Genomic DNA, 13,959 nt, shown 5'->3' on the forward strand with positions numbered 1-13,959 from the left:
AGGGGTGTGTGTGTGTGTGTGTGTGTGTGTGTCTTAAGGGAGGAGGTAAATTCTTATTTGAGACATGATTCTCAATTTAAAGGTTTTAAGTTGTAGCAGATGGTGGCTTTTGGTTTACACTTTGAGTTTCATTAAGTTTCTATCTAGTGTATATTTTTGAAGCTAATAAATTCTAGTATTCGTCTTATGTTGTTCTGACTTCTGACGTATAGCCCTTCTCCCATGCCTCAGCCCCCTACTCAAAATAAATTTTGAAATGGAATCAGTGGCTATAGAAATGCATAACCTAAATTTAAAAGAGAAATTGAAAGAAGTCTCTCCGAACTCCAATTTGTTCCAGGGACCTTTATCAGACATCAACTCTGACTGGGCCAATAAGCTGAGCAAAATAAGTCAGAAATTTTGTTAACATTTTGCTCCAAATGTTAATGGCAAATTCAAGGCTGTTTACAAATCTACTTAAGAGCAAGTGCATTAGTAACTAAAATTACCGATCCGCTCTTTGCTGCCCCTGGAAGACAGCCGCTTCTAGAGAACATACGCCAAAGGCACCCATTATGGTTTTAAATATTGTCAGAGATGCCAGGCATTTTATTGATGAAGGTTTTGTTCCTTCTCAGAAAAGAGAAAACCTGTATGATTAGAGAAGGGGTGTGCATCAAAAATAATATTGCTGTTGTTTCTTCACATAGCACTTCTTTCTGGAAACAGTCTTAGATGATACATGAAGATGTGTGTTTATGTATGTGCCAATGTGTGTGATTTATCCACATGTACAATTTGTAACAGCTAACACGTACAGATGGTCTAGATGTGCTTGATTTAAGAATTTTTCAGCACCAGGGCATTGTTAGGGGAGATGAAGAGAGGATGTGTTTTTTTGGAGGGGGGTCGTCTAGGTAGAACCTCGCCTCTCTTTGAACATCAGGCCAGCCATGGGTGGTGTATACAGGGGGAAGCCCTTTAAAACATAGACCCCACCCAATCTACTGGGTGACTTGGCTTTCCAAAGCTCATTTGCTCAGGGAATATTGTATTTGGTGGTTTTATGATTTTTTTTTCCTTTGCTGGGCTCAGGCGCATTTCACCCGGAACGTGTAGGGACCAAAGTCAGCTACGCGTACATCACAGTAAGTTGTCTATTGATTTTCCTGAATGAAAATGGTCTGATGCTGCTGCCCACTGGCTCCTAAAGCCTGTGGTGTCTCTTGCCCGAGCATCTGTAAGCCAGAAGGATGGTGTTTCGATCACTTGGGGTTTCCCTTTTTTTTTCTCCCCCTGACCTTCCTCCCCCTTCTTTTTTTCTCTTTGCTGTTTCCGCAGGTCTTAGAAGGGGATGATTCCCCAGTAATATTCCCTGCCCTGATCCAAGGTGCCGCTTGGCCTCCCTCCCAGGGAAGACTGCTTCTTGTGTGACACCAGCCATAGAAAGAGACTCCGATGGACTTACACCGGGCAGCCTTCAAGATGGAGAACTCATCCTACCTCCCCAACCCACTGGCATCCCCAGCACTGATGGTCCTGGCGTCCACGGCTGAGGCCAGCCGCGATGCTTCCATCCCTTGTCAGCAGCCACGACCCTTTGGTGTACCTGTCTCAGTAGACAAGGACGTGCATATTCCATTCACCAACGGTTCCTACACCTTTGCCTCTATGTACCATCGGCAAGGTGGGGTGCCGGGCACTTTTGCCAATCGTGATTTTCCCCCTTCTTTACTACACCTCCACCCTCAGTTTGCTCCCCCAAATCTAGATTGCACCCCAATCAGTATGCTGAATCATAGTGGGGTGGGGGCTTTCCGTCCCTTCGCTTCCACTGAGGACCGGGAGAGTTATCAGTCAGCCTTTACGCCAGCCAAACGACTTAAGAACTGCCATGACACAGAGTCTCCCCACTTGCGCTTCTCAGATGCAGATGGCAAGGAATATGACTTTGGGACACAGCTGCCATCTAGCTCCCCCGGTTCACTTAAGGTTGATGATACTGGGAAGAAGATTTTTGCTGTCTCTGGCCTCATTTCGGATCGGGAAGCTTCATCTAGCCCAGAGGATCGGAATGACAGATGTAAGTACTTTGGTGCAAGCCCTCCCTACCCCCACCAAGCCCTGCCTTACAGTAGTGTTCAACAGGTCGGTGGCAGTTTTCATGCTCCTAGTAATGGGAAGGGCCAACTACTTCCCACTCAATGGCTGTGGAGTGTGAACATTTACTTGTCTGTTGTCAATGAGCATTGACAGTTCTGGTAGGAAATGTTTTTCTGAAGGTAGCCAGAGGCGAGTTGGCCTCCACACTGCCTCTCTCCAGGGGACTCTGGAGTGAAGAGGGGTGCCATATATATACTGGAGTGACTATCATTTTACTAGAAAGCATAGGTTTCTACGAAATTTGGGGGACCTGAAGAAATTCATCCATCCCTCCTCTCTTTGCTGTCCTTGTTTTGTTTCTCCGATCTTGGTATATTATTTTTTAGCTTTTCCATTGTATCACATCTAGTGGACTCCACGTGATTTTATTTTCCCAACTCTCAGCCCTGCTCCACATTAGGCTTTTTTTTCAGAGAAGGACAAAGGTGTCGTCAATCACCATAAAGCATTTCAAACAGCTGTGTTTTCCTTGTGATCGCAAGGCTAGAAAGCCGACTTCTCTTGGGATTTAACAGGTTTGCTGGATGCTTATCCTTGGGCTCACTTTTAGGACTAGACACGGTTGACCTGTGTGACTGCTCCATATTTGATGTTCACAACTATTATTAATTTCTGCTTATGGAACAGCTTTCTTGTGTTCTCCAAGTGCCTTGTTGAGCTTTGGCTACCCTTGGTAATAGTTGGAACTAAACCTTTATTTGGAACTTGTAGACCAGGAGTGCTGAACCCTACAATCTTCTCCTCTAATAGAATCAGAAAATAATTGTGTTCTGATGCTTTTGGGCTGTGGGTAGGCAGAGCAGTTTTCTTCAAGCCTGGTGAGAATTTATGAACTGAGGGTGTTTTTCCACCCAACCCTTTGTTCTGAGATTTGCTTCATTTTATTTTCTTAAGAAAACTACATCTGAGGTTTGCTTTCCCCTCTTCTGTATTTTTTGTGCTCCTGTCCTCTCTATAACCACCAACACGAATACCATTTTTTCTTCTCTTCTCTTTATGATGCCGAGGAGAGTAATAGAGACATTGCAGCTCTCTCCCCTGTCGGCACTGCTTCCTCAGGCTGTCTCCTTGAATTAGGCACTGTGTTAACTTTCCTGCGCTAAAAGGCATCTGCCTAAACCCAGCGTACCTTTTCAATAAAAGTCATCATAAAATCAACCTGCCTTGTAAATCCATCGCCCTTTGGTTTTGAAATATGTTGCAAGTGTGTCTTTTATGTCAGCGTCTGTAAGCCCGAGACCTCCCCACTTAAGGGAGAAGCTGCTGTATGCCAGCACAAGTGCCCGTGTGTTCTCACTTCCCTTCAGCTCCTTCCACCGGCTCCCCTTCTGGACAGCTGACGTGTGTGTTACCATCTTGCTTTTTGGGTATACCTCCTGAACGTGCTGGCTTTGTGTTGCTCTGTTTTGTTTTACTTCAGCGCAGTTTTCATTTGTCAATGTGCAAGTGATCAAGGCTAGCTGTAATCTGACCTCTGGCTAAAGCTGCCCTGGGTGAGGTTGTGACAGATTCTGCCCCCTTTTTCTCCAAATACAAGTTGAAAATGAAATCCTCTCAAAACTAATATGCTACAAAGTAACATCTGGAGATCAAGATTCCTTTCTTCTCTCCTAACAAATCCAGCTTGTCTCCATTTTTCTCTCTTTTTAGCCCAAACCTGTGTCAGACCCCCAGAGCAGGAGGAAGCTTGTTAGTCAAGTCAGAACTCATAGATGTGGCTATCCATTCCCTTTCCGAGTGTCAAAGCCATAACTCTTCTGTTTGCCTGGTTTGCATTGTGTGGTGGTGCCATCCCCCATGGAGATGGATCCCTCACACAGGAATACGCCTGGGTGGAGAAAAATTAAATGAGTCTATCTCCCAAAGTGAAATGGAATTCTGACCTTGAAATTAATGAGATTCTGATCAGAAGGGTGGGGAAACTTCTTTATTTGAAACTGTAGTATTATATAAACTGGAGCCCTTTCCCCTTTTATTTGTTTAAAATATTCTTCCTTTAGAGAGTACTTTGTGTTCTCTTTTCTCTATCACACAAACGTAAAACATCTAGGCATGTCTGTGAGTGTAGGGCGTTTGCACACCCAACTTATTATCGAGAGTTGCATTCGTGACTAATCTTCAACAAGAAACAAAGGTGCAAAATGAACAGGAGCCTCTTAGCCTGTGATCCAGGGCTCCTTCCTCCTTTTCTTTCCTTAGGTGGCATAGCAGCCCTCCCAGGGTTGTACTGGGTAGCATTTGTGCTTTTGATTTTGAGTTTTGGGAAGGTGGGAGAAACAGTTTTCTGTAAGGAAGGGCTGAAGAGGCACTGGGACAAAGTCTGCAGCAGCTTTCTTGGTTCCTGTCATATGCCGACGTGTGTCAGAATATTTATGGTCTGTTTTATGTAAATACATATTTAAGGGCCGTTAGAAGGCCTGATTATTCCCACTAGATGCCTTTCAGGTCCTCCCTACAGAACCGTTTTGAAATAAGTAATATTTCTCAGATAATCGAGTGACAGTGTACAAGACTGCTTCCAAAAGGAGAGCTTAAGGGGCAGATGGGGCAGTGAGGGGGATGGGAAGGCAAGAAGAGAGGATAGAAGGTGTTGGAAAGAGCAAAGTAATAGGATGCAGTGGCTTTTGGTCAGATTGCCAAAATTAACCATGTATATTCTGGTTTTTTATTCTTAAAACTTAGAGTTAATTTCTGATGTGGTGACTTATTTTTCAGTTCTCTTCATATAAATAAATTTTCTCATAAAATGTAAAAAAAATGTTTTAATTAAATACAACAGTAAACCTCCTAAATAGGCACTTAGCTTTAGGGGTTTTTTTCAGGGGCAGGGTTTTTTTTCAGTATGGGGATGTGTGTGTGTGTGTCCTTTACTTAGAGTAGAAGTTTTATGACTGAGTTTTAGGTCAATGAAAAATCAGTTTTACAGTGGAAACACTGACAGTTTTTACTGTCGCAGCCACCCCCTGCTCACACACTGCATCCATATGCAGATATGTCCACATGTGAGAGCATTTGAAAGAGGGGCCTGCAGACATGGTGTAATGCACACGTGTGCTTGCCTTAAATCTGGGTACTGATAGGCAGGATTTCTTTTGTGATTAAATATGCATTTTTGTACTGAAATGTAGCTATTTGGGTAAAGTATTGTTTCTCTTAGTAGATGATTCCGGTTTGCTTGCCTGTTCATCTACCTGGCATCACAGGTGATTCATGAGGTAGGTGTTGGGGTCTATGGAGAAAGGAAGCCTTGACTCGACAGGACTAACTTATTTGCCCTGGAAAAAGGGAGACGTGTTTTGTGAGAAGCTATTCATGGAGGATGCATAATTCCCCAGGATGGGAACTGAGGTAACTCCTGTTTATTGTCACTCCCTGAACCAGTCTCCAAGGCTTCTTGTCCAGGGAAATGATGCTAAAATTTATGGACCAATTACGAATAGTCCACGTGTGTCTTACATATGAAGTGTCTACAGATATGTTTCCCAGGGCTTTTAAAATAAACATTTCCTCATTAAGGAAACTTTACAACAAAAGGGAAGATAAGTATTGTCTGCTGCCTTGTGCTAGAATCTATACATTTATTACCCCCTCAGTGCCCTGGCTCTTATCATGTGCATTTCCCGATTGTTCTCTGTAGCCACCCCCCCTCATGCCCAGATTCTTGCCTGGGTGACACAGGTTTTTTTGGCCAGCCTGCCAGTCATTCCACTCAGCCCAAATTGGAGTTGGCTAGTATGCATGCTCACCAGAGAGCTGAGAGGAACCAGAACTGCACCAGTTGGAGCAGTGACTGGCCCTGCCTTCTGATTTACCTCAGGGACATGCAATGGGCAATGACCCTAAAGTGTCCCTGCTTCCCTGGCCCTTCCCTGTGTCAGGCAGATTTCACAGGTAGGTAGGAAACCTGGTGGCTCACAGCAGTTCTTGGATGTTCTGCTTTGCTCTCATCTTTGATGTATTTGAAAAGTCATTCTTGGGCCCCAAAAGCCCTGAATAGTAGATGGTATTTTGTACCCTGAGAATGTGTCTTTATGAAGGCATGTATCATTGAAGACCCTGTGTCCTAAGAATCATTCAGCTGAGCCCATGTAGGCCCAAGGGCAGCCTGGAATGAGGAGTCCTGGCTACATTGTGGGGGTAGGATTAAGGGGGATACTTCCCAAGGCTCTGGGATTGGGGTGGCCAGGGACCCTAAACTGGGCTTTTAGGAGGATTGTTCTTGCTGGGGCAGTTGTCACCAGGCTCAACTTCTGGATTGTAGCTGGAGCAGATGACCACTGTGAAAGGGCCAGCAAATCACCAGAGGAGGTGGGTCAGATGGTTCCATCCGTACTGAGTTGCCCAGACCTAGCCCGGTTGTTGCTCAGCTGCTCCCCAGTTTCTCCCTGAGCCCCTTTTCTCCTCCCTCTGGGGGTGGAGGGCAAGAACTCCCTGTGATGTGTGGTTGTTTCTGGTTGTTCACTCCCAGCACAGTCATGGAGACTCCTTTTCATGCTGCTGGGTTTAATTGTCTTGTTGGGATAAAGAAATGTTTGCACAGCTAAAGTGGGGCCGGGCTGGACGGGAGCAGTCCCTGATGGCTGCAGAGCCATCTGGCCTGGCTTGGCTTGGCTCAGCGCGCCGCTCGCCCGCCGCCCGCCCGCCCGGCGGCTGGGCTCGCTCCCGCTCCCGCTCTCTTCCCCTGTCCTCGCTCCACACCGCGCCGCTCTGGTCGGCGGCTGCCTCCTCGCGCGGCCGGAATGCCTAATCACCATGGTGAGAAAACGGACACCGCAGCCGTCCTCCCTCCTCGCCTCGCGCCCTCCCTCCCATCAATTGTCATGCAGAAGTGATCCGGGCTGCCGTTTCCTCGCGGCCGCCAGCCAGCCCCTCGCCGCTCCCGGCAGAAGGGTGGCTGGTAATTGATCGTTTGGGGGAGGGGGCGCGGAGAGGCGCGAGGCCCGGCCAGGGGGCTGGAAGGACCACAGAGCGGGCACCGTTGGCTCACTTGGAAAGGACTCCCTAGCCTCCGCCACTGAGATGGCTTTTAAGTGGTTTGAGAAATGTTGGTGACCTCGCCGTTGCTCGGCCGGACTCGGAGACTGCGGGAGAACTCCCGGCGCTGCCCCAGGGCCGGGCGAGCCCCGCGCTACCACCGCAGCCGCAGGCTGCGGCCGGGACCCCGCGGGCCGGCCTGGTCCCCCACCCCCGCCCCGCCCTCCACGTCGCGCGTCCCCAGGTCGCACTAGGAACCGAACCCTCGGTCGGTTTCCTGTACAGCGGTCTGAGCCGCAGAGTGTGGAGACGGGGTGAGGGGACACTGAGCGAGTGTGACCCGGGAGAGGGGCACGCCCACGCGGGTGTCGGGCTGACACGGGACAGGGCGGGAGGTGCACGTGGGCGGGTGGCGGAGTGAGGAGGCGAGGGGACCCCGCGCGGTCGTTGGGTGCCCTGCGTGCGGGGAGGGGGGCTGGGGGACTGGAGGGGGTGGAGTGGGAGTGGGAGGAGGGCGTGGAGAGGGCGCCGGGGCGCGTCGATGAGGAGGGACGTGTGTACACGCGCATCAGGAGCTAGCATTTCCCTCGGCACCCGAGGACTTTGAGGTTTCTCCTGTAGATTCGAAATGTTTTTCCCGTCTTGCTTTTCAAATCTGTAAAACGTTCCAGGGAATGTTTCCCAAAGTCCAGGGGTTCGTGAATCCGCAGGATAGCTGGTATTCGGGCGAGGCGAGTCTTGGTCGCCTCTGACCGTCTGAGTCTCGCAGCCAGCACAGCGGGGCTTGTTAAAGTCCGGGCAATTTCTGGAACTCTTCCCACGGGAAGTTTTCCGGGGCTGCCTTCCGGTCAGCGGCCCTAGGTTGATTATTTGGTGGCCCTTTTTTGTTTGAAAACAAAAAACACACATTGTGTCCTAATAACAAAAGTTGCTCTCCTTCCCCATCCCCTTTCCTCATTAGGCAGGGAAGAGGAAACTGAAAAAATAGAATTATATTTTTATATTAGTTTTTGTTATTTTTAACCCTTGTTAACTACATCCATCTGGTTAATAAATATTAGCACACATTGAAATGTATTCTTAGTAAATACTCGGCATTTAGAGTGACAATACATTTAATAGAGTTATATTTTCATAATGGTTTTTCATATTTTTAACTCTTATTAACCACATCCGGAATGTACTCCTTATAAACACTTGGGATTTGGGGTGATGATACATTTTAAGTGTAAAATCCACAGGATTTGAACACCAAAGCTACAATAATTTATGGATTTGAATTTTCTCTTCCAACAGTTTAACAGCATTTCCCAGTGCCATTTTACTCCTCTTAAAGACAGATGAACTGCAGACTTAAGGATAACTTATTGCTGTATAGCAACTAAAATGCCTTCACATTTTAAAAAATACCATTTAAATTGTGGCATTTGTGGCTGAACAGAGTCTATTTTTATCCTGTATAACCTAAAAGTGTGTGCTGCAGGTGCGAATTTGTAAATATTTCTTTATGGGCAAGGAGGAGATTTTTCTGCAAAAGAACTTTCACCTACTTAGTCTCTTTCTTATGCCTTTTCCAGGAAAAGATCCTGATTTGGGACTATGGGTTTAGGCCTGGAGAAATGATAGGCTGTGGTATGAATCAGTTAACCTGGTAGATGCTTACATAAATGGGAGGAATTCATTCACTTCCATTTTTACCCAATGGATTTGACTTTTCTATTATCTTAACTACAGCTTAGTTTTAGTGCTAAAAAAAAATTTTTTTTTTGGCATTGTTGCCAATCACATCGAAGGGTTCAGTAAGTGTTAGTGGAGTATTGAATAAATTAATGGTGGTAACTATAATCTAATGTTTCCTCCAAGTTTTCCTCAGTTTGCCACTCTTCAGCATTGCTCTGGATAATATCTATAAGACTGTGCTATCCCAAAGGTGTAGAGGTTTGAGGAAAGAAAGGAAGAATTTATTTATGCCTTGGGGTATCATAATGACCAAAGTAGGTAGGGAGTTTTTTAAGAGATATGTGAAATTACCTTTCTCAAACATAGACCTATCGTGTTGATTATTTGGTATATGTGAAATTACCTTTCTCAAATATAGACCTATTGTGTTGATTATTTGGGGTGCCAAAAAAATCTTTCATAGCTTGACAAATAATTTAAAATTTGCTTTTCTCACCTAACTCTCTAGAAACCTAGGATCAGAGGCTATCCCCTTCCCAAATGTTTTCTCACAGCGTTACATCCCCTATCATGAAGTCCACAAATGCTGATCTGCTTTTGATGTGTATTTTAGAAAAATAAGTTCCTACCCAGGTCCTGGTTGAAGCTGGAAGCAGACAAGTGGTGTGGGGGTTTTGTAGACACATACAACCATCTGGCAATTCAGACATTTGACCGTCAATTTTCTCCGTGGAATGTGTTCTGATTGAAGATGACCTAGAGGAAATGAAAGTTGTGTTTTGGGGGAAAGACATGGTGCTGCGTCCCGGACATTCTGTTCGGCAGACATAGAGCTTTAGGAAAGTCTAGAGCTGTATGTGTGAAGAAGGAACCTTTGGTACAGTCTCATGAGAAATCAAGCCCAGTAAGCCCGAGTGTGAGCCACCAGATGAGGGTTGTCTTTTTCCACTGAAATTCATTTGCAGGCTGAGACTTATGGCTTTGCATCCATCTTAGAGCAGCAGACAGTGAGAAAGCTGTAGGGAGGGGGCAAGGGCCAGCCCTGGAGAGACCTTTGGTTTATTTTCAGGTATATGATTCCCATTTAGGTGCCAGCTAATCCTATAGTGCTCTCATTTGGCCTTGCTTTTTGGGGTGTGATTTATACCAAGTCAGAGTGGCCTAGCATAATAAATACCTGTTAGAGGAATAAATGTTGTGGTGACCCCTTTGAGCCTCACCCTGGAGGTGTTTCAAGTTAAAGGTGGGGAGACAATATAACATAGTAGTTACGAGTTCAGCCTCTGGAGTAAGATCCTGACCTTTTAGCTTACTTACTCTGTGTCCCTGGGCACATTACTTGGCCTCCCTGGGCCTTGGTATTCTCACCTGTAAAATGGGAATTATAACCTTAAAGGATTGTTGTGAAGGACTGAATGAGATTAAGTACATAGATAATGCTTAGAACAGTTCCTCATACATAATAAGCCTTCCATACGTAATGACTTATTGCAAGGATAATCTGGTGGCATAATCTTCATTGTCAGAAGCACCAATATAGCCAAACACATGGTCATTAACAACTAGCATATATGCAGGATCCTTTCACACACACATGCCTTATGGCAGTGTGGAAAAAGGGAGAGTCTCAGAGCCCTTTTCTATGATAGCCAGCTGCTTCACCTCCCTTCATTATTACCCACCCACCAGGATTAGCCCTGGTGGCCCTCTGACCTCTTTCTCCCTCCATTTTATTTAGAAGCGAGACAATATTAGAGTTAAAGAAACCAAGTCTGAGTAAGGAAGGGACTTGACCAGGGTTAGGTATCTAGGCAGTGGCCCAGGTCAGGGTATCTAGATCTCATCATATTTTCTTATTCTGGAACTTGGTATTATCAGATACTGCTTGAAATAAATGGGCCATTAGAATTTGTTTGTGGTAGAAATTTGGACTATATGTAATCAGATTTTCTGTAATGGTATTTGACTAGTATTAGAATTCAAAGTACCAGAGTTTCTAGTATGTCGCTAGATTTTAAGTTATACAGGCACTTTTACCCTCTTGCCTGTGTGAGAGAAATCTGTGAACCTTCCCCCATCTGTGTGTGTCACAGTCCCACAGCATGATGGATTGTCTCTGCTTGGGGGAGGCTTAGGACGGGGCTTGAAGGGGCCTTGTAGGTCAGGAGAGAAATACAGCAGCAGGACTGAGCTGGGGGAGCTGCTGGGGAAGGATTAGCAGGGGAAGGGGAGGGCAGGGTTGGGCGGGGATAGGCCTCTTCCATGGTGTCTGTGTGCATTTTTCTAGGACTAAAAGAGGGCTGTCCATTACCCTGAGTGCACAAATAAACTCGATGTTTTCTTCTTTGTAGAAAGAAAGCCCCATGGGGCTTGGGAATATCAGAGAATGATTCTGCATGTCAGTGGGAGAGGTGGGGAGTAGGGGGATGGGAGTGGGCAAGACTGACCTTCTGCCTGAGGACCTTGGATTTGAGTCTGTTATTTAAATATAGTTGCTTGTATTTGAAGTCTTCTGTTCACATATGTATGTAGCAGGAGTAGCCACTGGAGACCAGTGGAGACTGACACCTCAATCCTTATCAGTTCCTTCATGGCTCCATTGAAGAGAAGGGATTCAGATCACTGTTGGTGGTGAAGAGCACCCACTTCTCCTCTCTCCCTATCCTCAGTCCTTTCCACATAGAGACAAAAGAATACAGGAGGTAGGAAGGGAAATGCTCAACATTCTTAATTTTCAGTTGTTAAAGAAGGGGGGAGGTCTGAGATTTAGGCCCAAATGCCAAAGTCATTGTAAGGAAGGAATTCCAGAAAAGAGAAGAGTTGGATCCAAGAGGTAGATGGAGAGGTAAAGGCATAGCGCATGCTAGGGCAAGTAATCAGCAGGACTGCAGTTAGGGCCTAGGCTTTGGCTTCCTTCCTGAGCAGTAAAATTAAAAAAAAAAAAAATCCTTAGAACAACAAAAGTCTGGACGCATGGGCTTCCTTCCTGACAGGCCAACCTGGTGGGGCTTCATTCAGCCTGAGCAGCAGTCAAGGCTGATTTACTGGTAAGAGATCCCAGACAGACGTTTGAGCTTAACCCTTTCCTAACTGCAGAGATGCCTCACTGCAAATACTTCCCTCTTCTCCCAACTTCCCATCATGGTGTGGGTAGCTTTTCACTGTCATTTGTTCTTTATTTAAAGAAAGTACCTGCTCCGGAAAGGCCAAATACCCTCTTCATGAGAAAGCTGGATCTATGAGAAGTTGAATGACTTGAAAGAGATCTTACCATCAAGTCGTGACAGGGCTGGCATTGTGGTTTATGGCCGGTTTAACTGTCAGGCTCTAGGTGACATCATATTGACTTTGGAGCATTGAATCCATCTTTGATCATGGAAAGTGCCTCCTGGAGTCTGTATCGGGGGGGGATCCTGTGAGCCACAGTTCCACCTCCATACAGTCTGGCAGCATAGAAGGAATAATGCTGCTTATCTTAGGTGTTTATTGGTGCATTATGGATAAAACTGGCAGAGTACGTGAGGCATGATTCAGTTTCCATCTCGCTAGTATGATGCATTCATTTATTCACATAATTATTCAATCAGTATTTACTAAGTACCTGCCTTGTTCCAGGCACTATGCTAGGTGCTGGTGATACAATAATGAGCAAAACAGATTATAGTCCCAGCCTTACTAGAGCTTAAGGTTTAGCAAGCAATTACAAGATGTAGTGAAAAGTACTATCATAAGGGAAGTATAAAATGCCATGGATTAGAAGCAGGAGCACCTAATTTTGTCTATGAGTCAGGATAACTTTCTGGAGCAAGTGACCTTTAGCTGATATCTGGAAATCAAAAAGGAGTTACTTATTCAAAGGGGCTAGGTGTGGCAGTTTGCTTTTCTGGACAAAGTATAGCATCTAAGAGTGGAAGAAAGAACTCCAGAGCTGCCAAGGATTGCTCACAATAAGGTAAAAATAGAATTTTTGTCTGCCAGGACCTGAGACATGACCTCAGATGTCTACAGTACTTCATCCTATAGCCAGTCATTCTTGAGAAGGTACGTTTGGTGCTTATGTGGTTCTGAAGCCCAACATCATATAGGGGCTTGCTTTTAAAGTAACTTTGTTTTGTTGTGTTTGTTTGTTTGCTTTATTGAAGCATAATTAACATAACAGTATTACATTAGTATCAGGCATGCAATATAATAATTCAAAATTCTATACATTACTCAGTGCTCATCAAGAAAAGTGTCCTCTTAATGCCCTTCACCTATTTCACCCAGACCCCCACTCACTTCCCCTCTGGTAACCACCAGTTTATTCTCTGTATTTGAGAGTCTGGTTTTTTGTCTCTTTTTTTCTTTGTTTGTTTTGTTTCTTTAACTCCACATATGAGTAAAATCGTATGGTATTTATCTTTCTCTCACTGACTTAACATTTTACCCTCTAGCACCCTGCATGTTGTTGCAAATGGCAAGATCTCATTCTTTTTTTTATGGCTGAATAATATTCCGTTATATATATATGTGTATATATATATATATATATATATATATACACATATATACACACACATACATACATATATCAATACGTATATAGATACATATATCAATATTTTCTTTGTCCGTTCATCTACAGATATACACTTGAGTTGCTTGCATATCTTGGCTATTGTAAATAATGCTATAATAAACATAGGGGTGCATGTATCTTTTCAAATTAGTGTTTTTATTTTCTTTGGGTAAATACACAGTAGTGGAATTATGGGATCATATGGTAATTCTAGTTTTAATTTTTTGAGAATAATCCATACTATTTTCCACAGTGGCTGCACCAATTCGTATTCTTACCAACAGTGCACTTTTCCTCCACATCCTAGCCAACACTTGTTATTTTTTGTGTTTTTGATTCTAGCCATTCTGACAGGTATAAGGTAATATCTCACTGTAGTTTTTATTTGCATTTCCCTGATGATTTGCGGTGTTGAGCATGTTTTCATGTGTCTGTCACCCATCTGTATGTCCTCTTTGGAAAAATGTCTATTCAGGTCCTTTGCCCACTTTTCATCAGATCATTTGTTGTTGTGTTTTTTGTTTTTGTTTTTGTATCGACTTGTATAAGTGCTCTATATATTTTGGATATTAACCCCTCATCAGATATGTCATTTGCAAATA

At 44.6% G+C, this 13,959-nt stretch overlaps 1 protein-coding gene across 5 annotated transcripts in view; it reads left to right on the forward strand.

Annotated features, from left to right (window-relative positions):
* The first annotated feature begins 1,323 nt into the window (after nucleotides 1–1,323).
* The window catches only part of RNF220 (ring finger protein 220), a 224,392-nt gene continuing 211,756 nt past the window's right edge, over nucleotides 1,324–13,959 (forward strand). For 4 of the 5 annotated variants that reach the window (XM_042996895.1, XM_042996896.1, XM_042996897.1 and 1 more), the window contains exon 1: nucleotides 1,324–2,065. In XM_042996895.1, the coding sequence (XP_042852829.1) occupies nucleotides 1,441–2,065 (625 nt within the window). In that variant the 5' untranslated portion in view covers nucleotides 1,324–1,440. The remainder of the gene's footprint in view (nucleotides 2,066–13,959) is intronic. The other variant, XM_042996899.1, reaches the window with a different exon arrangement.

Source organism: Panthera tigris, chromosome C1, assembly GCF_018350195.1.
Source record: "Panthera tigris isolate Pti1 chromosome C1, P.tigris_Pti1_mat1.1, whole genome shotgun sequence".
In the NCBI taxonomy this organism is placed as follows: domain Eukaryota; kingdom Metazoa; phylum Chordata; class Mammalia; order Carnivora; family Felidae; genus Panthera; species Panthera tigris.